General features: G+C 22.9%; 1 protein-coding gene across 1 annotated transcript; it reads right to left on the reverse strand.

The window, feature by feature from the left end:
* Positions 1-3468: 3468 nt before the first annotated feature.
* Positions 3469-25616, reverse strand: LOC117172681 (eukaryotic initiation factor 4A-III). The gene is made up of 5 exons (XM_033360816.1): positions 25244-25616; positions 18931-19266; positions 14133-14355; positions 11853-12107; positions 3469-4017 (listed from the first exon to the last, which is right to left on the reverse strand). Exons 1-5 carry the CDS (start codon positions 25428-25430, stop codon positions 3765-3767), a joined length of 1254 nt encoding a protein of 417 aa, XP_033216707.1. The 5' UTR covers positions 25431-25616; the 3' UTR covers positions 3469-3764.
* Positions 25617-26192: the final 576 nt, after the last annotated feature.

Genomic DNA, 26192 nt, shown 5'->3' on the forward strand with positions numbered 1-26192 from the left:
TTGAAAATTCACATTTTCGAGTTAAAAATTTTTTCTTTTATAAAAAACATTTTTTGGGGTTAGAAATTCAACTATTTTGGTTGGGAGCTTCGTTAATTGGAAGAAATTTCATTTATTTGATTGAAGATTCATATTTTTTGCAGGAAAATTCTTTTTTTTTATTCAAAATTAACTTTTTCGTGAAAATGCATATTTTCTATCTGAAAATTCAATTGTTTTACAGAAGATTTCTTTTTCTTGAATTATAAATTCAACTATCTTGGTTGGAAATGCCGTTAATTGGAAGAAATTTTAATTATTTGATTGAAGATTCATATTTTTTACTGGTAATTGATATTTTTTTATTGAAAATTTACTTTTTGTTGAAAATGCACACTTTCTATCTGAAAATTCAATTGTTTTACAGAAGATTTCTTTTTCTTAAATTATAAATTCAACTATCTTGGTTGAAAATTCCGTTAATTGGAAGGAAATTCAATTATTTGATTGAAAATTTATATTTTCGAGTTAAAAATTCCAATTTTGTTATAGAACACATTTTTTGGGTTAGCAATTCAACTATTTCGGTTGAAAATTCCGCTATTTGGTAGACAATTCAACTATTTTGTTGATAATAAAAACCTTTTGTTCGAAAATTGAACTATTTGATTTAAAATGAACTTTTTTTGTAAAAAATCTATGTTTTCAAGTTGAAAATTGAATTTTTTTGTTCTAAAAAATTGGCTTTTTGTTAAAAAACCAACTATTATGGTTGAAAATGAAAGAAAGGGATGCAAAATTAAAGAATTTTGTTAAAAATGCAAACTGTTTTTTGGTAAAAGTTTGATCTTTTTCGTTTGAAAATTCTACCATTTGATTAAAAAATTCAACTATTTTGTAAAGAAGTCATCTTGTTGAAACTTTTTAAATTCGAATGTTTTGTTCGAAATTCGGCTTTTTGGATGGAACATTCAATTAAATTTTTTTAAATTAGAAAATCCAACTATTTGGTTGAAAATGATGTTTTGTTTTGAAAATTTATATTTTCAGGTTAAAAATTAAATTGCTTTGTAGAAATTTCTTTTTTTCTGACATAAAAATTCAAAAATTTTGTAGAAAATTTAACGATTTAACTTTTTCGTAAAAAAATTCATATTTTTTGGTTGAAATTTCAAGTATATTTGGTTCAAAATTCAATTGTTTTATAGAAAATTGTTGTTTTTTTGTTGTGAGAAATTTAATTAATTCCGCTATTTCGTAGACAATTTAACTACTTTGTTGAAAATTCATAGTTTTTGATCAAAACTTCAACTATTTAGTTAAAAATGACCTTTTTTGCTTTAAAAATTTATTATTTCGAGTTAAAAATTGAATTGGTTTTTAGAAATTTTTTTAAGCTTAAAAATTCAACAGTTTTGTAGGAAGTTGAACTATTTTGTTGGAAAATAACTTTGTAGTGGGAAAATCATATTTTTTGTTGAAGAATCAAGAATTTGGTTAAAATTGACCTATTTTTTTGAAAATTTAATTGTTTAATAGAAACCTTTATCTTTTGGGTTAGAAATTCAACTATTAGGTTGAAAACTCATAATTTTTTAAATAGAAAATTCAACTTTTTTTGTTAAAAATTAAATGGCTTGTTAGAAAATTTGATTTCTTAGTTAGAAATTTAATTATTATGGTTGAAAATTCCCCTATTTGGTAGAAAAATCAAGAATTTGGTTGAAAATATACTTTTTTGTTGACAATTCAATATTTGAATAATTCAACTATGAGATTGAACATTCCATTAAAAATTAAAATTTTGGTTTGAGAACTCAAGTATTTTGTTAAAAATTATTCTTTTTAGTAGAAAATTAATATTTTTGGTTGAAAATTCATTTGTTGTTGAAAATTAGTTGTTGCTTTTATTGAAAATTAATTTTTTAACGAAAAATCTAAATATTCGGTTTTTCGTTCAATTTTCGTTAATAAATGAATTTTTTTGGGTTAAAAATTTATCTTTTTTACTTAAATATTCATATATTTGATTAAAATGTGTGTGTGTGTTTTTTTTTTAGTAGAAAATGAACCTTTTGGCTGAAATTTCAACTATGATGTTGAAAATCCCATTAAAAATTAAAAAATTATATTATTTTAAGCACTTAAAAAAAATTTAACTGAACACTTCTTAAATTATAAGTTAAATTACATTTATTTAAAATAGTTAAAATATCCTTGAAAAACTTCAACATTTTATTTCAAAATCTTAAGAAATCTTGAAGTTGTTTTAAATTTTTTCAAAATTAAAATTATTTTTGAAATTTGTTAAGGACTTCTAAACATCTTTTAAATCGAATCGAATTTTTCCTACAAGTTTTATAACATCCTGTTTACTATTTAATAAAAAATAATATTTCAAGTTGTGAAAAGATTCAAAATTAATTAAAAATATGAAATGATTTCAAATAATTTAAACAAGTTCTATTTTTACAGATTCCAAATTAAAGATTTAGAATTTTTTAAGAATGGCGAAAGGCTGCAAAAGAAAAAACAAACATTTTTTTGAGATTCATAGAAAAATTGAAAATTATTTTTTATGTTAAAAAATTATTGTAAGAGAATATTTCAAAAGATTTCCAAAATTGTCAAAACAATATCTGGAAGATTTTATGGAAATGTTTTAAAATTTGCAGGATTTTCTAAAAATGGTAGGAAAAATCCTATTCAGTTCAAAACATTTTTATCAAATTTTTCCTGAAATTTTGAGAAAGTCCGGGAAAATAAAAAAAAATCCTATAAGTATCCCAGATTCTGTTTTGACAATTTTTTAAATGTTCTCTTAAAATAATTATTCAAAATGAAATATAATTTTTAATTTGTCGTACGAATCTGAAGTAAAGGTTTCTACATTTTTTGTTTGAAATCTGCACGAATCTGCATTTTGTTTTAACTCAGGTTGACACACTCAAAATTCAATAATTTCACCTAAAAAATAAATATTTTTCAAATAGAAAAATAAAAATTGTAACGCTCAAAAGAACGATAAAATATTGCTTAACATTATTCAATTTGAAAAATTAATTATTTATTCATATGTACAGTTGATAAAATAAAAATGTTTTTAAATCCAAAATTCTCAACTTTAAACGTTTGAAATTTTCAATTATTTAAGTCTTAAAGATTGCATTTTTAAAGTCTTTAAATTATAAATGTAAGCTTAAAACTAAAAATCGAAAAAAATTTATAATCAAATACAAGGCAAATAAATTTCTGAAAAAAATCTTCCACCGAGATGGCCGCAGAACTTGGATATAACTTTTCATTTTCAAACATAGAATCGTTTAAAAGCGGAACAAAATAATTTAAAATTAAACATTTCAAATTTTTTATCTTTGAAAATTATATAAAATTCCTCTTCAAAAAGTTGCCTGAGTTTCATCCGATTTTTTTCACACTCCCTCACTTCACCCTGACCAATAAAATTCCTCGCCTTCTCCCTGATAATAATTTTTTTTTTTTAATTTAGCTTACCTAGACATTTTATTACTAACACATAGAAAAGATATTTTACAATATTGTACAGACATGTACAGACAGGTCCTTAAAGAAAATCTTGCATCTTATTCATACACTTGTATAAATCTGGTTGTATCATTTCAAAATAATTATCTGATAATTTTATTAAATTAGGAGCTAATTTAACTTATCTGTATTAACCACGAAGATAATGTGACAAAAACTTGAAAGAGTCACGGCTTAAAGTTCAAAGACAATTAAATTAAATCAAACTGAATTGAATTAAATTAAATGAGATCAGCCACATTCATTGGCATCTCGTCGATTTGGGTTGAGTAGTACTGCTCAATGTCCCTCAAAATTCGAATGTCGTCAGTTTTTACGAAATTGATCGAGACACCCTTCCTGCCGAATCGACCTGAACGACCAATTCTGTGAATGTACAATTCTCTGTTGTTAGGAAGGTCATAGTTAATTACAAGAGAAACTTGTTGCACATCGATTCCTCGAGCCCAGACATCCGTTGTAATCAGCACTCGGCTGCACAAAAAAAAATTTTTTTAAATAAAAATATATATATTAGAAACCATTTTGAGAAAAAAAGGAATAAAAACTATTTTGACATAGGAAAAATACATAAAAATTACAAAAAAATAAAATAAAAACCATTTAAAATAATTTTTTCCTCATAGTGTAGAGTCAGCTAGTAAACAATAATTATGTACTCATTTATTATTTTGTTTAATATAAGAAAAAGCGGCATAATTGACATAATTCAAACAATAAAATTGTATGGATTATCAGAAATTATAAAAAAATATGTAACGAATGTTCAAATGAGTATAAAAAATTGCGGAAAATATATATTATTACCGAATTATAAAATTTCCCAAATTTCAAATAACAAGATACTTAATTCAGGGTGGTCGTTTTTGTCAAAGAAAAAAGTTCCCGATCATTTTCCGGCTTTTTTACGGTTCTCAAAAATTTTTCGCAGAAAAATGAAATTTAAGAAATCAAACTATATTCTAAACATTTTTCCATATAAATTAATAAATAAAAAATTAAAACATTCAAAGTGGAACCCTTGAATTCCAAACTTTAAAAATTGAAGTTCCAAAAATGTGAATTCACTTCAACATTTTCAATACTCTAAATTAAAGAATCAAGCAATGAACTTTAAAAAATTTCAAAATTATATTATTTTAAGTAATTTTAAGATAGACACATTAAAAATTGGAAAATAATTTTTTTTAACTTGACAGTTCATAAATTAGAAGTTATTTTTTTATTTTAAATACTCTAGGCATCCTTTAAAAGCTTTGAAATTTAATTTCAAAATCTTGAGGGGGTTTAAAATTTTTCCAAATTCAAAATAATTTTTTTACGGAACTTTTAAATGTATTGAATTTTTTCTATTACTTTTAGAAAATCTTGCATATTAAAAAAAAAATTATTAAAATTAATAAATAAAAATAGAACACTTATTATTTGGAAAAATCTTAGAAGAATTTAAAGAGATATTCAGAAGTTTTAAAAAGATTCAATTTAAATTTACAACTTGAAATAATTTCAAATACTTACAGCCGAATTTAAAATAAAATCTAGATTTTTGCAGATTTCAAAAAAAAAATTTAGAATTTTTTTAAGAATTGTGAGACTTCAAAAGAATAAAAAATTTTCTTAAGATTCTTAGGAAAATTGAAAAATATTTTTCAATTTGAAAAATTATCTTATTATTATCTTTATCTGATATTAAGGATTTTTTTTTAATTTGCAGGATATTCAAACATTGTAGGAAAATTTCGATTAATTTCTAAATATATTTAGAAGTTCTGAGAAAAATGTTAACACACTTCGTTTAAATTACTTGAAATAATTTTAAGTTTTTAATTAATTTTAAATCTTTTCAAAACTTCTGAATATCTCTTAAAAATTCTCAAATTTCGTCTACAAATAATGAGCGTTTAATTGTTATTTATGCGTCAAAATTTAACAATTTCATTTATAAATTAAACAGTTTTTAAATAGAACAATTAAAATTGTAACGCTAAAAGTTTAAAAGTTCTTCGAAAATCTAAATATTCAAAGCTTTCTATGTAAAAAAATTCAGTTTCGAATTGTTTTCTTTCAAATATTTGGTTTCAATTTACACGTTTGAAATGAACAATGAAATATTGCTAAGTATTAAATACTTATTCTTTTTCTACATTAAGAAATTTCAAATAAAATCCGATAAAAATTAAATAATTTAGACTTACAATATTTTAAATTTAATAAAAACCTTAATTATGACTATATTATCATGGATTTATTTTTAAGTTGAAAATAGTAAAACGCACGTTTACACTTTTTAATGGCTTAAAAAATTAATATAAATAATATATTAATAAATGTATTTATTAAATTTAATACAAAAATAATATAAAGGAAGATCTGAAACTCCGAATTAAAAATATATTATTGATAAATCATGAAAATTTTCATTTAAAAATAAAATTATCAGAATAAATGATATATTAATTAAAATTCTTATCAGACTTTCGGATTGAAACAGTTACAATCTGGAAATTCTCAAATTTTGAATGGATCTAGAATTGTTTGGTCAAATTAATTGTTGTTCAGATTTCTATACTTAGAGTACAGATCTATTTTAGAAATAATTTATTTATTTATATTTACAGTTGATAAAATAAAAATATTTTTTATTAAAAAATTTCAACTTCAAATACTTTTAATTTTTAATTGTTTAAATCTTCAAAAATGCACATTAATTATTTAAAAAATGGTTAAAACCGAACTTGGTCACCCTCTTTTTTATAAAAAAATCTTCGATTTTAAAAACTATAAATTTTGTAAGCTTTAAAACTGCATTTTAAAATTCTTTAAATGAAAATATATGCTTTTAAAATTAAAAACCTATAATGGACAATTTTTAAAGTAAAAGATTTTCGAAATAAGCATTCTAAATTTAATGATATAATTATTTATAAAAATCACAATTTGAACAATTATTTTTAAAAAACGGTTGAAATCAATGTTGGACAAAATTTTTATTCTAAGAGTTTTGTAAAATTCCCGGTCAAAAAATGAATCCCCTGACATTAATAAGAACTGAACTGAAAATTAAAGCCCTCTATGCGGAACTCTTGAATTTTTAACTTTATAAAACTGAAGTTTAAAAATTTGTTAATTCAAAAATTTTGTATTCAATTGCTCAATATTTTATAAATGTAAAATGGAAGATACTAACACTTTTCAACTGCACAATTTTAAATTAAATGTATTTAAACTGCCAAATTACTGAATTTAAAAATATTCAAAATTATACCATTTTAAGCAATTTTAAATTATAATTCCAGCTCAAAATTGGTTAAAAATTAAAAATGTCCTATTTAAATGCGGAATTTGAATTCATTTCGAAAATTTTTCATTTCAACTAATTGTAAGAATTCGAACTTTTTGGAAAAATTCCCTGTTCCAATTTATAATTTAATTTTTTTCGAAAATACCTCTTTTTAACACTAAACAATAATTTTGTTGGAAAAATTCAATTTTCCATTGAGAATTGTTATTCTCCTGGATAAATTCCAGTTCTAACTCAGAATTGGTTAAATATTGAAAGTTCCTTGTTCAAATCCGGAATTTCATACTTTTCGAAAATTTTCCATTTCCAAAAAGAATTAAAATTTTCGTAAAATTCTCTGTGCCAATTCATAATTTAAATTTTTCTCGAAAATTTCCCATTTCAACTTAGAATTAGAATTCATTCTAACAAAAAAATCCCTGTTACAACTCGGAATTTATTTAAATTTTAACATTCCCTGTTCCAAGAATAATTATAATTCTTTTGGATAAATACCAGTTTCAATTCAGAATTGGTTAAAATTTGAAAATTCTTTGGAAAAATTTCCTGTTCCACTTCAAAATTTTGTTGCTTTTCAAAAATTTTCAGTGCTAGCTCGGAATTTGTTAAAATTTGAAATTACCGGTTATTATTCTAAATAAATTCTTGTTCCAACTATAAATTTGTAAACGATTGAAAAATCTCTGTTTAAATTATCTTAAATTATTTTAATTTTAAATAGTTTAAAAATCCTTAAAATGCTTCGAAATTCTATTTCAAGATCTTGAAACATCTACATGTTGTTTCGAGTTTTTTAAAATTAAAAAATATTATTAAAAGTTTTTTACAGTTTCTAAATATCTTTTAAAATTATTCGAATTTGAAATAATTAAAAAAAAAATCATTTTCAATTTTCCTAGCAATCTTAAAAAATGTTATTATTAAAAAGCTTCTAAATTTCATGTTCGAAATATGCCAAAATCTATATTTGGTTTCAAATTAGGCCGTGAAATATTTGCACCGAAATTTTTGTAAGAATAGCCGGGCTTTATCGGTACACGTGGACACTTCGTTTAAATTATTTGAAATAATTAAATTTTTTTTATTAATTTTGAATTTTTTCAAAACTTCGAATTACTTCTGCAACTTGCTCGATTTTTTCCAAGAATATTATTATATTGTTATTATTATTATTATATTATTTATACATCAAAATTGTAATTTATAAGTTTACTTTTTTGTTCCGTTTTGAGTAATTTAATTATAATTACTGACTTTAAATGTACAGTTAAATATTTCTAAATATTAAGTATGTCTTTTTTTAAATTGAAAAATGTAAAATTACATGGTTTAAAAATGAAATTTCTTTGACTGAAATTTAATAAAAGCTTTTAATCATAAATATATTATTTAAAAGTTATTTTAAAATTAAAAATAGTTTATCAAGTTTAAATATGACGTTTACATTTGCTTAAGACTTTCTAATTGAAACAGTTTAATTTTTAACGTTAAAATTTGGAAGTCCTAAAATTGTGAACTGATGCCGAATCGTTTTTTAATATCAATTATTATTTATTTTTACAATTTTATAGTGAAATTTAAATTTGCAAATCATAATTTAATTCATATTCACAGTTGATCAACTAAAAATTTTTCTCATCAAAAATCTTCGATTTTAAACGGTTCTAATTTTTAATTGCTTAAGTCTTTAAAACTGCATTTTAAAATTCTTTAATTCAAATACGCATTATAAACTGAATGCTATAATAATTTATAAGATTTTAAAAAATATTATGAAAAATTGCCATCTTTTTAAAAGATTTTTAAGGAATCAAGAAATATTTGATACATTTTCTAAAATGTTTCCCAATTTTCAAATATTTCTAATCTATTTAAAAAGTTTTAAATCCCTGAAAATATTTTTAACTGACTCGATTTTTTTTCAAAATTTTCAAATATCATTTCAAAATTTTAAAAATTACGTTATAATCTCCTAAATTTTCCCAAGTAATGTAAAGACAATTTGGCTATTCACTTGAAAACTTTCGAAATTATTTTAAAGCTCCTAAAGTTCAGTTCAATCTTTGAAAATCTACATATCTAAAAAATTGTTGCAGTTTAAAATTCATTTTAAATTTCTTCAATTATATAAAATATTTCTTAAATTTACTCGATTTGTTGTTTTTATTTTTTAATCTTACTAAATTAAAAAATTTGGCTTTTAAATTCTCTAACCTCTTTTTCGAAATTTTAGGAAATCGTCTGATGTTTAAAATCCTTTTTTTATTTTTTTATTTTTCTTTGACAATTAAAAAATTTTTATTAATTAAGAATTGTTTCAAAACTTTTGAATCTCTTAAAATTACTCAGATTTGTTATAAAATTATACAATATGGCAAAATTTTGCTTTAAAATCTTTTACATACTTTTATAACTGTGAAATTTTGAAATAATAATTTTGAATGTTTTGTAATTTTTTTCAACTTTCTTTTTTCTACTTAAATCCTGGGAAAAATTCCCTGACAATTCCGGATTTTTTTCCAGCTATAGTTTTGCATATTTTAAAACAATCGACTCGGAATATATATATATATATATATATACAGTTTCGCGTGTTTATTATAAATAATGTTTTTAGTTTCTAGGAATTTAATTATTATTACAAGATATTCATAAATAATTTCGCAAGATATAATACTTAAATAATTAAATAATAATTTCCTGGTTCGCAAAACTTTGTTACATTTCAAAAAAATGTTTAAAAATTGAATTAAGAAGCGAAAAAATTTCTATTTGCAGTAATAAAAACTGAGCTACAAATTAAAGCATTTAAGACGGAAAAATTGAATTTTAAACTTTATAAACTGAAGTTTAAACGTTTTTTAATTCAAAAATGTTGTATTCAAACGCTGAATAATTTACACGTTTAAATTGGAGGCTACTAACACTTTTATACTGCAAATTTTTGGACTTTTATAAATTACGAACTTTAATGATTCAGATTCAGTGTCAAAAATAAATTATTATAAACAATAAATTATTTTCATGTATGATAATTTTGTCAATCTTTCCAAATTGTTTTAGATATGCTCTTCAAATTAATTTTTCAAAATAAAAAATCATATTCAAATTTCCTTGGAAACGTTTTTTTAATATTCTGAAGCCTTTTTAAAATTCGTACAAAACTTCTAGATTTTTTGTTCGAAATCTGCAAAAATTTATATTTTATTTTAAATGAGACCGTGCACTGGTTGCACCCAAATTTTGGTATGAATAGCCAGATTTTTTCAGTAAACGTACACTTCGTTTAAATTATTTAAAATAATTAAAAATTTATAATTAATTTTGAATTTTTTCATACTTCATAAATACTCCTTTAAATAACTAGAATTTTTTCTAAGAATAATAGGTGTTCAATTGTTATTTATACATAAAAATGGAACAGTTATACTTGAAAATTAATTTTTTTTAAATAAAACAATTAAAATTGAAAAGTTCAAACTTTAGTCTGTCTGTGTTTAGTTTTGAGTATTAAATTTATAGTAACTGGATTTAAATGAACAGCCAGATATTTACCGAATCTTCTTATAAAATTAATTATTATTTACTTTTTAAATTAAATTTTAAAAGTTTTTTAAAAATTAGTTTAGTTATAACGGCAATAATAAAAGAATAAATAAACGAAAAACAAAGAAGACAAAGACCAAAAAGGATGATTTTTTAATAAAAATGTTCGATTTTCTACCAACATTATCTACCAATAAGACATTCCAGTTGAATTTTCAAATTCCAAATATAATTTTCTTAACAAAAAATAAGTTTCTACGGAAAAAACTGAATCTTAAATTCCAAAACAAGAATTTTTTAAAAAGAAAACTATGATGTTTTAACAAAACAGTTGAATTATCAACCAAATAGTTATATTTTTATACAAGATAGATTAAAAATTGTCCTGAAACAGGCGAATTTTTAGAAGAAAAAGACAAAAATTTCAAAAAAAGAGTTACATTTTCACCAAAAAAGATTTAAATTGATTTTTCAACACAAAAATATAAATTTTAAACAAAAAGTACATTTTCTACAAAATAGTTTAATTTTTAACCAAACTGTTGCATTTTTATCGAAGAAAGATGAATGTTCTCTTTAAACAGATGCATTTTTAATTCAAAACATTTCAATTAAAAGTTGAATTTCTATCCAGAAGATTTCAGTTCACTTTTAACAGCAAAATATTTAATTTAAATAAAAAGTCAATTTTCTACGAAATAGTTGAATTTTCAACAAAACAGCATAACTTTCAACCAAAAATTATGACTTTTCAAGAAAAATGTTGAATTTTCAAGTAAACAGTTGCATTTTTATCAAAAAAAATTTAATTTGATAATGACAAAGAGAAACACAAAAATACGAATATTAAACAAAAAATTTATTTTCTGGGAAATAGTTGAATTTTCAACAAAATTTTTATCCAAGAAAGATGCAATATTTCTACTACGAAAAAAAAAGTAAATTTTCAATCAAAGACAAATTTTCATAAAAAATAGTTTTCATCCAAAAAAGATTTCAGTTGATGGATCAGCAACAAAATATGAATTTTAAACAACAGGTCAATGTTCTACGAAAGAGGGGAATTTTTAGCCAAAAAAAGATCAATTTTGAACAAATCCGTTCAATTTCCAACCAAAAAGGATGTCTTTTAAAGAAAATTGTTAAAATTTCAACCAAAAAATGAAATTTATAACTAAAAAAATAATCTTCAGGAGAAAGTTTTTGCTAATTAACAAAAATAAAGTACATGAATTAATTTATTGAAAGAAAAGTGACTAATAGTGACTGTGTGGTATCTCTGATTATCTTTTACCATTAATTTTCACAGAAATTCCCTGATGTTTTATATTTTTTTTCGCAATATCTCTCTTGTAAAAGCTTTAATAATATTATACATTTTTTTAAAGTACCGTTATGGGCTTAAATAAGGAGAAAATCTTGAAAATAGGGTAAAATAACAATAAAATAGCAATATTCTCACCTCTGTCCTCCCCGGAATTCCTTCATGATATTGTCACGTTCTTTCTGTGGCATGTCACCATGCATCGAGCAAACGGTGAAATTGGCCTCTCGCATTTTCTCAGTGAGCCAGTCGACCTTACGTTTTGTATTGCAAAAAATCACGGCCTGTGTGATAGTCAGAGTGTCGTAGAGATCGCAGAGTGTGTCGAATTTCCACTCCTCGCGTTCCACTGCCACGAAAAATTGTTTGATTCCCTCGAGAGTAAGTTCATCACTGAAAAGGAAACTCGATTCTTAGCAAATTATGTTCGCAGGCCTCACAGTCCCTGTGGAATACAATGTTGGCACCAAAGGGTACTTTCTGTCACGCTAATAGAGTACTTTTTCGCACTCAAAAAGGTTAATTTTTAGCAAAAAAGATTAATTTATATTTTAAAAAACAGGCAATTTCAACTAAAATAGATCATTCTCCAACAAAAAATTGTATAGTTAAATTTTTAGTTAAAGAAGTTATTGTTCAAACAAAAGGATAGACAAAATGATAAATCTTCAATTGGAATGGTTTAATTTTGAACAAAAATATGAATTTTTAACTAAAATGATGAATTTTCAAATGAAATTCAGGATGAATTCATAAGACTTCAAAACAATTCAAGTTCAATTTAAAATTAATTTTTAACTAAAATGATGAATCTTCAAATGAAATATTTGAAAACTACGAAAAAGATGAATTTTTAACAAAGAAGATTCTTTTATACCCAAACAGAAAAATTTTCAACTAAACAAGATACTTTTTCAACTGAAATGATTAATCTTTATCTAGAATTATTGAATTTTCAACCACAAAAAGGTTAACTGTCAACAAAAAAGATTAATTTATATTTAAAAAAAAAACACGCAATTTCAACTAAAATAAACAATTCTCCAACAAAAAATTGTATAGTTCAATTGTTATTTTAAAAAGTTACTGTTCTACCAAAAGGACCAATTTTTAAATAAAATTATCAAATATTTCATTTGGAACAATTACATTTTCAGTTAAAATGACAAATCTTCAACTGGAATGGTTTAATTTTAAACAAAAATATGAATTTTTAGCAAAGAAGATGCTTTTCTATCAAAAAGAACAATTTTTAACGAAAATGATGGAATATTTAATTGGAGTAATTACATTATCAGTTTTAAAATAATAAATTTAAAAAAATAGTAACATTTCCAAATAATGTGATGAAGTTTCAACTGAAATGATTTATCTTTATCTAGAATTATTGAATTTTTAACCAAAAAGGTTCATTTTCAACAAAAAAGATTAATTTATATCTAAAAAAAACACGCAATTTCAACTAAAATAGATAATTCTCCAACAAAAAAATGTATAGCTAAATTTTTAGTTGAAAAAGTTATTGTTCTACCAAAAGGACCAATTTTTAAATAAAATGATAAAATATTTCATTTGGAACAGTTAAATTTTCAGTTAACATGATAAATCTTCAACTGGAATGGTGTAATTTTAAACAAAAATATGAATTTTTAACTAAAATGATGAAATATTTAATTGGAGTAATTACATTAGCAGTTTTGAAATAAAATTTTTTTAAAAATTAGTAACATTTCCAAATAAAGTGATGAAGTTTCAATTAAAATGATTAATCTTTATCTAGAATTATTGAAGATTTATAGAAAAAAACACACAATTTCAACTAAAATATATAATGTACTTTCAACCAATTAATCAAATTTGTATCCCAAAAAGATGAATTCTCAACAAAAAATGTATCAGTTGACATAACAACCATAAAAGATTTAAATTTTTTAATCAAAAATAGTTAAATTCAACCATTAGAGAACGAATTTTCAAACAAAATACATGAATAGTAATAGTTAAATTGTCAGTAAAAAAAATGTATTTCAAACGGAAAAAAAGAATTTTCCACAAAATATACTGTTATTCAATTTCATATTTCAATTAAAAAAAAAAAAATTAAGCACACTTTCGAAAAAATCCCTGACTTAAGAACAAAAAAATCACTGATATTTCCAGGTTTTTCTAGGCGTACAAAAATTCCCTGGTAATTCCGGGTTTTTTTTCAGGTAGGGTAGACGTCCTGATATTGTTTTAATTTCTTAAATTTAATTTTCAAGATTTCTAATTGAAGATGTAAAATAACTCTTAAGTGATAAAAAGCCAGTTCGATTTTCAGCAACAATGATTGTGAAATTTTCGAGTAAATCAATTGAATGCAAACTGGTTTTAAAATTAGGACATTTAAAAAAAAGGGAATTGAAAATTACGAGTTACCGTTTGACGAGGATTCGAATGGGATCTGTCATGAATTTGGAAGTCATCTCCAGGATTTCGTGGGGCAGTGTAGCCGAGACTAAAACGACTTGAGTCGCTGGTGGAAGATATCGATAGACGTCGTAAATTTGCTCCTTGAATCCTTTATTCAACATCTCGTCAGATTCGTCCAGAACGAGCATTTTTATTGCACGAGTTCTGAGAACTCTTCTTTTGATCATATCTGAAAGGAGAAATTTTATCTTTCTAAAACTCCTAAATATCTCTTAAAATTACTCAAATTTTTTCTACAAATATTCACTTGTCAATTATACATAAAATTTTAAAATTTGACTTACAAATTAAGCATTTTTCAAATACAAACTTAATGCAAAACTTGAAATGATAGCCTAATATAAAACAAAATGTAGATTTTAGCAGATTTTAAACAAAAAACTTAAGATTATTTTCAAGAATTGTGAAGGGCTTCAAAAGAATAAAATTTCTTTCAAAAATTGTAATTTCAATCAAACAGAAAGATTTTTAAATAGAAATATGAATTTAAAAAAAAAATCTTAACAAAGTGGTTGAACCAAAATTTGCAAACAAAAATATTTGAATCCTCAAGCAATAAAGAAAATAAATTCTTAAACAAACAATTGCATTTTTTATCAAAATAAAATGAAATTTCTACTAAAACATATTAAATTATGAATCAAATACAAATTTTCATCCAAAAAAGATTTCAGTTGACGCTTCAACACCATAATATGAATTTTAATCAAAAAGTAAATTTTCTACAAAAATATTTTAACTTTCAACCCACAAACACAAACTTTATACCAAAGTTGAATTTTCCAACAAAAGGGGTAAATTTTTAACAAAATTCTTTAATTTTCAACTAGAACAGTTGAATGTTTATCTAAATTTTCTACCAAACTGATCAATCTTTCATAACAAAAAAATCAATTCTTAACAAAAAGCGTAATAGTTGAAATTTCTACAAAAAAATATTTCAATTTTCCATAAAAAACTGTTAAATTAAACTAAAAATACAAATTCATAATAAGGGTTAAATTTTCGACTAAGCAAGATTTTTCAATTTATAAAGAGAAAAAAATATCTTTCAGCATAATAAGTTTTTAAGTTATAAAGGTGTATTTTCGAAAAAAAAGTTAAATTTACAACACAAAATAAAGCATTTTCTACTCAAATGCATCTTCCATACAAAAAATTTGTAATAAAAAAAAGGAAATTTTCGACCCAGAATATGAATTTTCTATAAAAAAAGCCATATTTTGAACCACATTGATGAAAGTTCAACTGGAAAAGATTAATTGTCATTAAAAAATAGAATATTTTAATTTCAAATTAGAAAAATAAGTTTTTAACCAAATAAAATAAATTCGAAATGAAATAGTTAAATTCTTAACCAAAAAGAAAAAAAATCAATTTAAAAAATGTAAACAAAAATGGAATTGTTAAACTTTAAATTAAAAAAATTAATTTTCAATAAAAGAAAAGTTGTTGAAACACTTATTGGAAATAAGAAAAACTGTGAACCAAATAATTGAATTTTCATCCAAAAAACATACGTTTTCAACTAAAAATAGAATAATTAAATTTTCTATAAAAAATCTAATTTACTTTCGACAAAGTTGAAGAGATAAATCTTTAATTAAAATTATGAATTTTCAAAAAACAAACCAAAATTTGTAACAAGAGTTGAACTTTCAACCAAGTAATTTTATTTCAAAATTTCAAACTAAATTGATAAATATTTAACCGGAATACTTGTATTTTTAACCGAAAAGGAAAATTATCAACCAAAATAGTTCGATCTTAATATAAATATATAAATCTAAAAAAGAGAATCATTTAAGAAAGTAATTCAACCAAATCTTTCAACAACAAAAAAGTTGAATACTCAAGCAACGAAGAATTCGTAACCAAAAAGTTGCATTTTCATACAAAAATTAAATTTTTACTAAAAAATATGAATTTTTAAATAAATAAAATAAATTTTCAAAAAAACAGTTGAATTTTCTGTTAAAAAAGATTTAACTTCACTTCTTAAGATCAAAATATAAAATTTTAAACACGGAATAAGTTACTGAAAAAAAAAAATTAATTTTCAATCCCAAAAGTTGAATATTTAACCAAAAAGGATGAATTTAACAGAAACGTTGAATCCTCTATCAAATAGTTGAATTTTTATTTTAAAAAGATTACATATTTCTTCAAACAGATGAATTTTGTATTTAGAAAAAAAATGCCAACAAAATAATTGACTTTTCATCGAAAGAAGATTCCAGTTAACTTATCAAGATCAAAGTATAAAGTTTTAAACAAAAAAGAAGTTTATACGAAAAAAATTGAATTGTCAATCCAAAAAGACAAATATTTTTCGACCAAAAAGGACGAATTTTTGAGAAAATGGTGTATTTCTAATTATAAATTTTTTTTTTAATAGTTGAATTTTCGTCCAGAAAAATTTAAGTCCTCTTTTTAAAACCAAAATCTTAAATTTCCAAACAAAACTATGACTTCTTAACAAAATTGTGAAATTTTCAACCAAATAGTTGCAATTTTATTCAAGATTGATGAAATTTGTACTAAAAAAAGTGAATTTTAAAATAAAAAAGACAAACTCAAAAAATATTTAAATTTTCAACAAAATAGTTGCATTCTTATCCAAGATAGATGAAACTTCATCTAAAATAGAAAAATTAAAAAAAAAAACCTAAAATAAATAGTAAAATTTTTAACCAAAGAAGAGTCCAGTTTACTTTTCAGTAACAAAATAAGAACTGTGAACAATAAGTTAATTTTCTGCCAAATAGAAGAATTTGTAGCTAAAAGTGTAACTTTTTGAACAAAAGTTTTCAATTTTATACCAAAAAGTTGAATTTTTGTCAAAAAAAAAAAAAAAAAAAAAAAAATGAAAATTCTGCTAAACACGATACATTTTTTAATCGAAGACAAATTAAAAAAAAAATGAATTTTGGTCCAAAAACATGTCGATTGATTTTTCAACACCAGGAAATAGCAGAATTTTCAACCAAACAATTGGATTTTTATCCAAGAAAGATGCAATATTTCTACTAAAAACGATAAACTTTTAAATAAATAAAAAAATAATTTGTTTTTTATGAAACACATGAATTTTTATCTAAAATTATAGAATATTCAAATGAAACCATAGTTAAATTTTTAGTTTTGAAAAACGTATGACTTTTTAATTAGATTGATGAATCTTTAACAAACAAAAAATTTTAACAAAAGAGATTAACTTTCATCCAAGGAATTGTATTTCCAATCTAAAAGATGAATTTTCAACAACTATTTTTCATCAAAAAAAAAATTTAGTTAACTTATCAGCAACAAAATATGAATTTCAAACAAATTGTTAAGGTTCTAGGAAAAAAATTGAATTTTTAACCCAAAAAGACCAATTTTTTTCAACCTAAAAGGATGAATTTTTAAGAAAATAGTTTAATTATCTACCAAATAGTGGCACATTCATCAAAAAAAGATGAAATTTATACTAAAACAGATTTAAAAATAATTGAATTTTTATCCAGAAAAAATTTGTGTTCTCTTTTGAACTCCAAAATGTTACATTTAAACAAAACGTAAATTTTCTACGAAATAGTTGAGTTTGTAAGAAAACAGCGAAATTTTAAAACAAAAAGTATGATTTAAAAAAAAAAGAGTTGAATTTTCAATCGAATAGTTGCGTTTTTAACCAAGAAAGTTGAAATTTAATTTAAAATAGATGAATTAAAAAAATACTTGAAAGAAATAGTAGAATTTTTATCCAAAGAAGATTCCACTTTACTTTCCAGTAAAAAAAAATTAGAAGTGTAAACAATAAGTTAATTTTCTGCTAAATAGTAGAATTTTTAGCCAAAAAGTATGACTTTTTAAGAAGATTGTTCCACTTTTAACCAAAAAGTTTCATTTTTTTCCAAGAAAAATGAATATTCTATTTCAACAGATACATTTTTAAATCAAATTATTTTTTTTTTAAATAAAAAAACTAAAAAAACATTCAACACAAAAATGCGAATTTTAAACAAAAAATAAATTTCCCAGGAAATAGCAGGTGCATTTTTATCCAAGAAAGATTTAATTTCAGCTAAAACAGGTGAAATTTTAAAATAAAAAAAAAACAAACATTAAAAAAAAGAGTTAAATTTTCATCCAAAAAGTTTTCAATCAAATTTTCGACACAAATAATAATAATTTTAAAATAAATAACAAAATAATTTTAAAACCAAAGAGGAATTTTCTAAAAATAATGATTTTTTACTCAGGAAAAAAATAAAAGTTATATAAATTGTTGAACCTTCAAGTCAAAAGACGATTTTTTTTTACAAAAATTGAATTTTCAAACCTAAAATATGATTTTTCACAAAAAAATTAATTTTACATGAAATTCATCTATTTTTATCCAACAAAAATAAAAAATTCAAACGAAAAAAAAATTTTTTTTACCAAAAAAGAAGAATTTTCAACTAAAATAGTTCAATCCTAAAAACCTGAAGTTACCAAAGAGATGAATTTTCAATTGAAAATATAAATCTTACAAAAAATGATTTCTTAATAAATTGATTCAACCAAATCTTTTAAATAAAATAGTTCAATACTCAGACAAAGAAGAAGAATTTTTAACAGAAAAATTGCATTTTCATCAATAAAACATTAAATTTCTACTAAACTGGATGCATTTTTAAAAAAAAAAGATGAAATTTATTTTCAAACCGACCGAAATTATGAAAATAATGAAAAATTTATTTTTTCTGCAATGATTTACCGAAAACTCTTCCTGGCGTTCCGGAAACGACGTGCTGTCCATAATCGAGTTTTCTGATGTCTTCTCCCAGATTGGTTCCGCCGATGCAAACATGGCACTGGACACTCATATAATTACCCAGGGCGAGGACAACTTTTTGAATTTGTGTGGCGAGTTCTCTCGTTGGCGACAAAACAAGAACTTGGGTTTCTCGAACTTGAATATCCAGAGATTGCAGGATTCCTATCGAGAATGTGGCGGTTTTTCCAGTTCCGGATTGTGCTTGGGCAATTACATCTCTGCCCTTCATTATGGGTTTGATAGATCTTTGCTGAATCGCGGACGGTTTTTCGAAACCTGGAAAAGTCATCAAATTCGATTCGTAATTTAAAGTCGAAAAAAAAAAAACAACCGAAATTAACGTTGCAAGTTGGCTAGAGGCCTAAAAACGTGTATGTAAGACTCAAGTTCAAAAATGATTGAAAATCGATTAAAGATTTTAAATTTTCATAATTTTTGGTTTTGTTGGCGTTTCACACCGGAAGAAGGTATTTTAACAAAAAAATCATTAGATTTCGAAGAAAATTTACAATTTTAAACAGTTTTCTGTTACATTTTATCAGTGTTTTTATTTTAAAATTATTCCCATTTTTAATAAAAGATTATTATATTTTAAAGAATATTTACAATTTTCAACATCTTTAGGTTGCTAAAAATTTTGGATTATGTTACGGGTTTTCTTCGTAAGAAGTTCAATTTTTGCCTGTAAAAACTTTAGCTATTGAAACTTGAATTTTCGACAGTTAGAAATAGAAACCAAATTCAAAATATAAATTTTTTAAAAACTTTATTAACTGTTGCAAATCCAAAGATTAAATTTTAAACTGTTAAAAATTGAATGATGAATTTCCTACAGTTAAAAATTCAGCTTACCATTTTTTTTCATGTTCAATTTCCTTCTATTTCTAACAGTCGAAAATTCCATTTTTAATAGGTACAAAATTGACGTTTTCCGACGAAAAATACTAAACATAATCCAAACTTGTTAAAAGAGTCTAAATATTGTTTAAATTTCATAATTTTTTTAAATACAAATTTTCTATGTAAAACCACATTATAACTTTAAATTGTTAAAAGATTATAAATTATCTTTGAAATCGGATAAAAACTTCAATTTTCCACACAAAAAATACTAACATAATCCGAAATTGAAACCAAATACATTGAATTTAATTGTAATGACTTTTTAGGGTGGTCGTTTTAATCGACGAAATAAATTCCCGATCCTTTCCCGGTTCGCAAACATTTTTCACGGTCAATGAAATTTAAAAAATGGAATACTTAAGCTAAAAAATTTTCCACGTGAGGCACTAAAAACTTCAAGTCGAACTGTTAAATTCTGACCTTTTAAGATTGAAATTTAAAGATTTTTAATTAAAAAATGTTGCATTTAAATGCTCAATAATTTACGCGTATTAAATTGAAGGTACTAACATTTTTCATTATAAGAAAATATAAATCCACATCATTTTCAATGCTCTAAATTAAAAAATCAATCAATGAACTTCAAAATTGTCAAAATTATATAATTTTAAGGAATTTTAAGCTCGAAACATTAAATATTAAAAAATTTTAACTGAATTCTTCTTAAATTAGAAATTTAATTAATCTCTTTTTAAATAGTTTAAACATCCTTGGAGAGCTTTAAAATTTTATTTAAAAATCTTGAGAAATCTAGCAGTTGTTGCAAATTGGTTTTAAATTTCAAATTATGTTGGAAATTTTTTTCAGAACTTCTAATATCTGTCAAAATTAATTGAATTTTTTCTACAATTTTTAGAAAATCCTGCAAATTTGAGAAAATTTCTTTATAATTTGAATGTATGAGTAACAATTGAACATTTATTATTTGTAGGCGAAATTTGAGCAATTGTAAGAGATATTTAAACGTTTTGAAAAGATTCAAATTTAATGTAAAGCTTGAAATGATAGCCTAATATAAAACAAAATGTAGATTTTAGCAGATTTTAAAGGAAAAAGTTAGATTCTTTTCAAGAATTGTGAAAGGCTTCAAAAGAATAAAAACATTTTCTTAATATTTCTAGGAAAATTAAAAACAACTTTTTACTTTAAAAAAATATTTTAAGAAAATATTAAAAATTTTTGTCAAAGATTTAAACAAACTTTTCAAAAAAGATTCTAGAAGATTTTAAGAAAACTTTCTAAAATTTGCATGATAATTTGTTATCTTTCTAACACTCCTAAATATTTCTTAAAATTACTCAAATTTTTTCTAAAAATGTTCATTTGTAAATTACACATAAAAATTTTAAAATTTGACTTACAAATTAAGCATTTTTCAAATGCAATTAAAATTGTAACGATGAAAGTTTAAAGGCTCTTCGAAATTTTAACGATTCCAAGCTTTCTATGCCAAACAATTCAGTTAAAAAATCTTTACTTTTAAATATTTGGTTTCAATTTACTTGCCTTAAATAAAAATTCAAATACTGCTAAATATTCAATTATTAATCTTTTTTTAAATAAAAAACTGCAAATATTGTTTCAGTCGAAAATTGAATATTTTCGACTAAAACAATATTAAATTTTTTTTAAATCCTTTAATTAAGAATATATTATTATAAAGTTATTTTTAAGTTGGAAATAATTTATAAACTTTCAGTCACACGTTCACGTTCGTTTAATCACTAAGCTTTCAAATTGAAACAGTTCAAGTTCTAAAATTAAAATCTGAACATTCTTAAATTTTCAACTGATTTAAAATCGTTTTTGTTCACTTTTTATTGCTTAAAGCACAAATAAATTTCAAAAAAAATTTATTTATTTATTAAATAAAAATGTTTTGGTTCAAATTTTTAAGAAAGCATTTAAAAATTCTTCAAATTAAAAATATAAGCTTAAATATAAAAATTTTAAATCGAAAATTTTTGAAGTCAAAAAATTTTGAATCACACATTGTAAGCTAAATAATAGAATAATTGAAAAAGAAAAAATTCAACTAATTATTTAAAAACTGTTGAATCTTGTACAAATTTGTAAAATTCCGGGTAAAAAAAATTCGTTTTTTATACTATTTTTGAAAAAATCGACTTTCTCAATTTTTTGTTGTATGGATTAAAATTTTTATTTATTAAATTCTTATGTAGAATTATCTAAATATTTAATTTTTAATACAATATTCGCTCTTTTTTTTTAGTTTTCTGCAGTTAAAAAATGTAATTTTAATCATTTAGTTTTAGCAGTTAAATTTTCAAGAGTTTAATCTCCAAAAATTAAAATTTTGAACTGTTGAAAATTGATGCTTGAATTTCATAGAGTTAAAAATTTAGCTTGCCATTTTTTTCCATTTTTAATTTTCTTTTATTTCTAACTGTCGAAAATTTAATTTTGAACGGCTAAAAACTACACTTTTTTCGTGGAAAAATGCATACCTAATCAAAACTTGTTTAAAGGTTCTAAATCTTCTTTAAATTATCATGTTTTTTTTTTAATACCAATTTTCGATGTAAAACTCCATTGTAACTTATAATTATTAAAAAATTATTTATTATCTTTGAAATCTAATGAACTTTTTATTAAAAATTCAATCTTTAATTTTAAAAAACACTAATATCTAATATAATTCGAAATTTTTCAAGTTTAATTTTCAAGAGTTTAATCTCCAAAGATTAAATTTTAAACTGTTGAAAATTGAAAGATAAATTTCCAACAGTTAAAAAATTAGCTCAAAATTTTTTTCATTTTCAATTTTCTACACTTTCAAATTATAAAAATTAAATTTTTATGACGAAAAACGCTAGAATACTCAAAAAAATGTTAAAAAATTCTAAATCTTGTTGAAATTATAATAATGTTTGTTTGAAAATACCAATTTTCGATGCAAAACTCCAATGTAGCTTAAAATAAAAAATATGGATCTTCTTTGAAATCTACTAAATTTTGGATAAAATTTTGAATTTCTAACGAAAAACACTAACATAATCCGAAATTGTTTAAGCTTGTAAACTCTGCTATTTGAAACCAAATAAATTGGATTTAATTGTACTGATTTTTTTAAACTACCGATTTAAATAATTTAAAAAACCGAACCTTAACATTGTTCCACAATTGTAAATCTTTAAAATATAGTTCAGAAACCGCTAGCTTAACCTACAACGTAACAATTTTTAATTTTATTTTAAACCTAATTATCTTTTATTAGAATGACCCAAATTACTCAAAATTTCTACATTTTGTTCAAATTATAATGATTCTGGTTTATAAATTCAAATTAGAAATTTATGAACCATTCAAATCTAATAATTTTTTCAAAACAATGTATAACAAAAAAATGCTAACAGAATTCGAAATTGTTTAAGCTTGTATAATCTTATTTTAAATAAAAATAATTGGATTTAAATTTAATTATTTTTGTTTTAAAATGCCGATTTCAGATAAAACTCGCAACCATAATCTAAAGTTAATCTTTTATTAAAAATGCGAATAATATTCGACTAAAAAAACTAACAGAATATTACAAAAAACTTCTTAAAATTGTTAATTTTCTTCGAAATCTGATGGTTTTTGTGTAAAATAATCAATTTTGTATTAAAAACGTTAATTTAATCTGAAATTTTTCAAAAATGTCCAATCTTCTTTTAAATAAATTTTAAAAATCGCTATCTAAACCTACAATTTTGTACAAAAAGTTGAAAACTTTGTTGAAATCTAATGTCTTTTTTTTTCTTAAAATAACTTATTCCGGTATGAAATACCAAAATTTTGTATACAAAATTGATTTTTTTTGTTATCAGCAGTTAAAAATGGGATTTTTTATTTTTATTTTCTTATATATTTAGAATTATTCACTGATGAAAACTAAAAAAAGCGAATTTTATATTCAAATATTAAATATTTGAATAAGTTTACATGCGAATTTCAGAAATAATCATTTTAATTCATACAAAGAAAGATATGAGAAAATAGATTTTTTTACAAATGTAATGCAATAAAAAAAGATTTTTTTGTTATCTTAGTGGTTTAATTCGGTAATTATTGGTATTAAAAAAAAACATCAAAATTAAATCCAATGTATTTGGTTTCAAATAACAAAGTTTACAAGCTTGAACAATTTTGTATATTATTAGTGTTTTTCGTTAGAAATTAACATTTTTATACAAAATTTATTGCTTTTCAAAGAATATTCATAATTATTAAAAAAAAAATTTATTTACATTGGGGCTTTACATCGAAAAATAGTATTTTCAAACAAAAATCATTACAATTTAAAGAAGATTTAGAATCTTTGAAAATTTTTAGCAGTTTAAAATGCAGGTGTTGATAATTTAATTTTTGTAAGTTAGAAATAGAAGACAACTGAAAAAATTGTAACCTTAATTTTTAACTGTTGGAAATTGAACTTTCAATTTTAAATTGTTTGGTGATTCAAGTCGTGGAAATTAAACTCTTATAAAATGATGAAAATTCCATTTTTTTAACTGCTGAAAACTAAAGAAAAAAGCGAATTTTGTACCAAAATATTAATATTTTTATACTTTTACATGATAATTTAATACATAGGAAAATAGTGATAAAACAATTTTTGGTTACTTTAGTGTTTTTTTTCTTCCAAAAATGGTTTACTTGAAATAAAAATCATTCGGCTTCGACTTTAAAAATTAAAATTTTGAAGAACTTTAGGTTTTGGACGAGTTTTTCCTCGGAAATTCATATTTTTAAACCAAAATGCAACGGTTTGATTGCCTATGTAATGCACAAAAATTTTATATCTTAATTTTAGAGTTAAGATATCAATGATCCAAAATATTATTTTTGATTTTCTATTTTATTATTTTAGATAATATATACCATAAAATACAACAAAAAATTGCGACAAAAAAAATCGCGCATGTATGTTTTTTTGCAATATTAAAACATTTTAAATTAAAAAATAATGTATAATTCTAGCATGTTCCGAAAATAATCTCAAAATTGATTATTCCAAATGATCCAAAGTGGTGAAATTTTGCAAGAATTGAGAAATAATAATAAAAAACCAGAAAAAATACATAAGATGCGGTATAAAATGACTTCCGCACACACCAATTTTACAGAAAGTGAATAAAATTCTAAAAAAATGAGTAAAAGTGGATACATAAATTTGACAATTATACTTAAAATTGAGATCCCTCAGTGAGCAAATTACTTTAAAATTTAGGAAGAACAATACAAAATTAAATAGGAAATTGTTTCCAACGGTTTATACGTAGAAATAAAGAGTTTGTAATTGGAGAAAAATGAGAGGGGAAAGTGAGGTTAGGTTTCATTTACGCACCGTAGGCGTATATTCCTCGAAGAAGTTCATCCCGGAGACCCATGTTATCGAAAGTTGGGACAACCTCGACATCTTCGGAGGTCTCGAATTCGACATGTGAGAGATCTTCCGTCGGAAGTCGACGAGTTTTTAGATCTGAGCGTTCAGAGCGTTCAGATCGTTCAGATCGTTCCGACCGTTCAGACATTTTATCTGACGAAATTTAACAAAACAGAAGACGAAGAAAAACGAAAAACTTTGGTAAGATTCACGACGTTCCACTTCACAAGTCCACGACCAGAAAACAAAGGTTGTGAGACACGAATTTCACAAAAATCAAATTCAAAAACCGCAAACATGCACAGATTGCATAGACGCAAAATGAAACTCTGAACCTTCTGAAGTTAACTTATATTACTTACCAACGTTGCCAATCTTCCTCATTTCTAATGGTTGGTTACACTGACTGCCGCTTGACAATTTTTGGCGCGAAATTCGAATCACCAAACTTAAAAATGCTTAAATTATATTATTTATTTTATTATTATTACTACTACTAATAATAGTCAACAAGTGTTAACAGAATAATTTTTGTTTCGTTTCGCAGCCAACACATTCCGCTCACAGCATTACGTTGCTTAGTAGTGAAAAAGTTCTATGTTTACAGCATCGGTAATTTTTTGGCCGTAAGAATTTAAATTTTATAAATGGGATAATAGATTGTGAAAAAAGTGTTTTAAATTTTGAAATAATTATGCAAATTTATATAGTAATTATACATTTTATTACTCAATGGATTCTTCATTCAGAATCCAAAAATTTATTCATAAAATTTTTAAAAAGTTATAAATTTACTGCGTTGATAATTTTTTTTTCGCTAATAATTTTAATTTAATAATATGCCTAAAATAAGTGAGGTAGTCCTAAAATTTAAAGTCGCCTGGCAGTACTTTCGATAAACTACGTTACT

Source organism: Belonocnema kinseyi, chromosome 5, assembly GCF_010883055.1.
Source record: "Belonocnema kinseyi isolate 2016_QV_RU_SX_M_011 chromosome 5, B_treatae_v1, whole genome shotgun sequence".
Lineage (NCBI taxonomy): Eukaryota > Metazoa > Arthropoda > Insecta > Hymenoptera > Cynipidae > Belonocnema > Belonocnema kinseyi.

Bases quoted from the DNA above. Each gene is read 5' to 3' on its own strand.
- LOC117172681 (XM_033360816.1), bottom strand. From the start codon at position 25,430: ATGTCTGAACGGTCGGAACGATCTGAACGATCTGAACGCTCTGAACGC. The intron at 14,356-18,930 runs GTAAATCATTGC...TTCTCCTTTCAG, and splicing joins AACGCCAGGAAGAGTTTTCG to ATATGATCAAAAGAAGAGTT. The intron at 4,018-11,852 runs GTGAGAATATTG...TTTTTTGTGCAG, and splicing joins GAATTCCGGGGAGGACAGAG to CCGAGTGCTGATTACAACGG.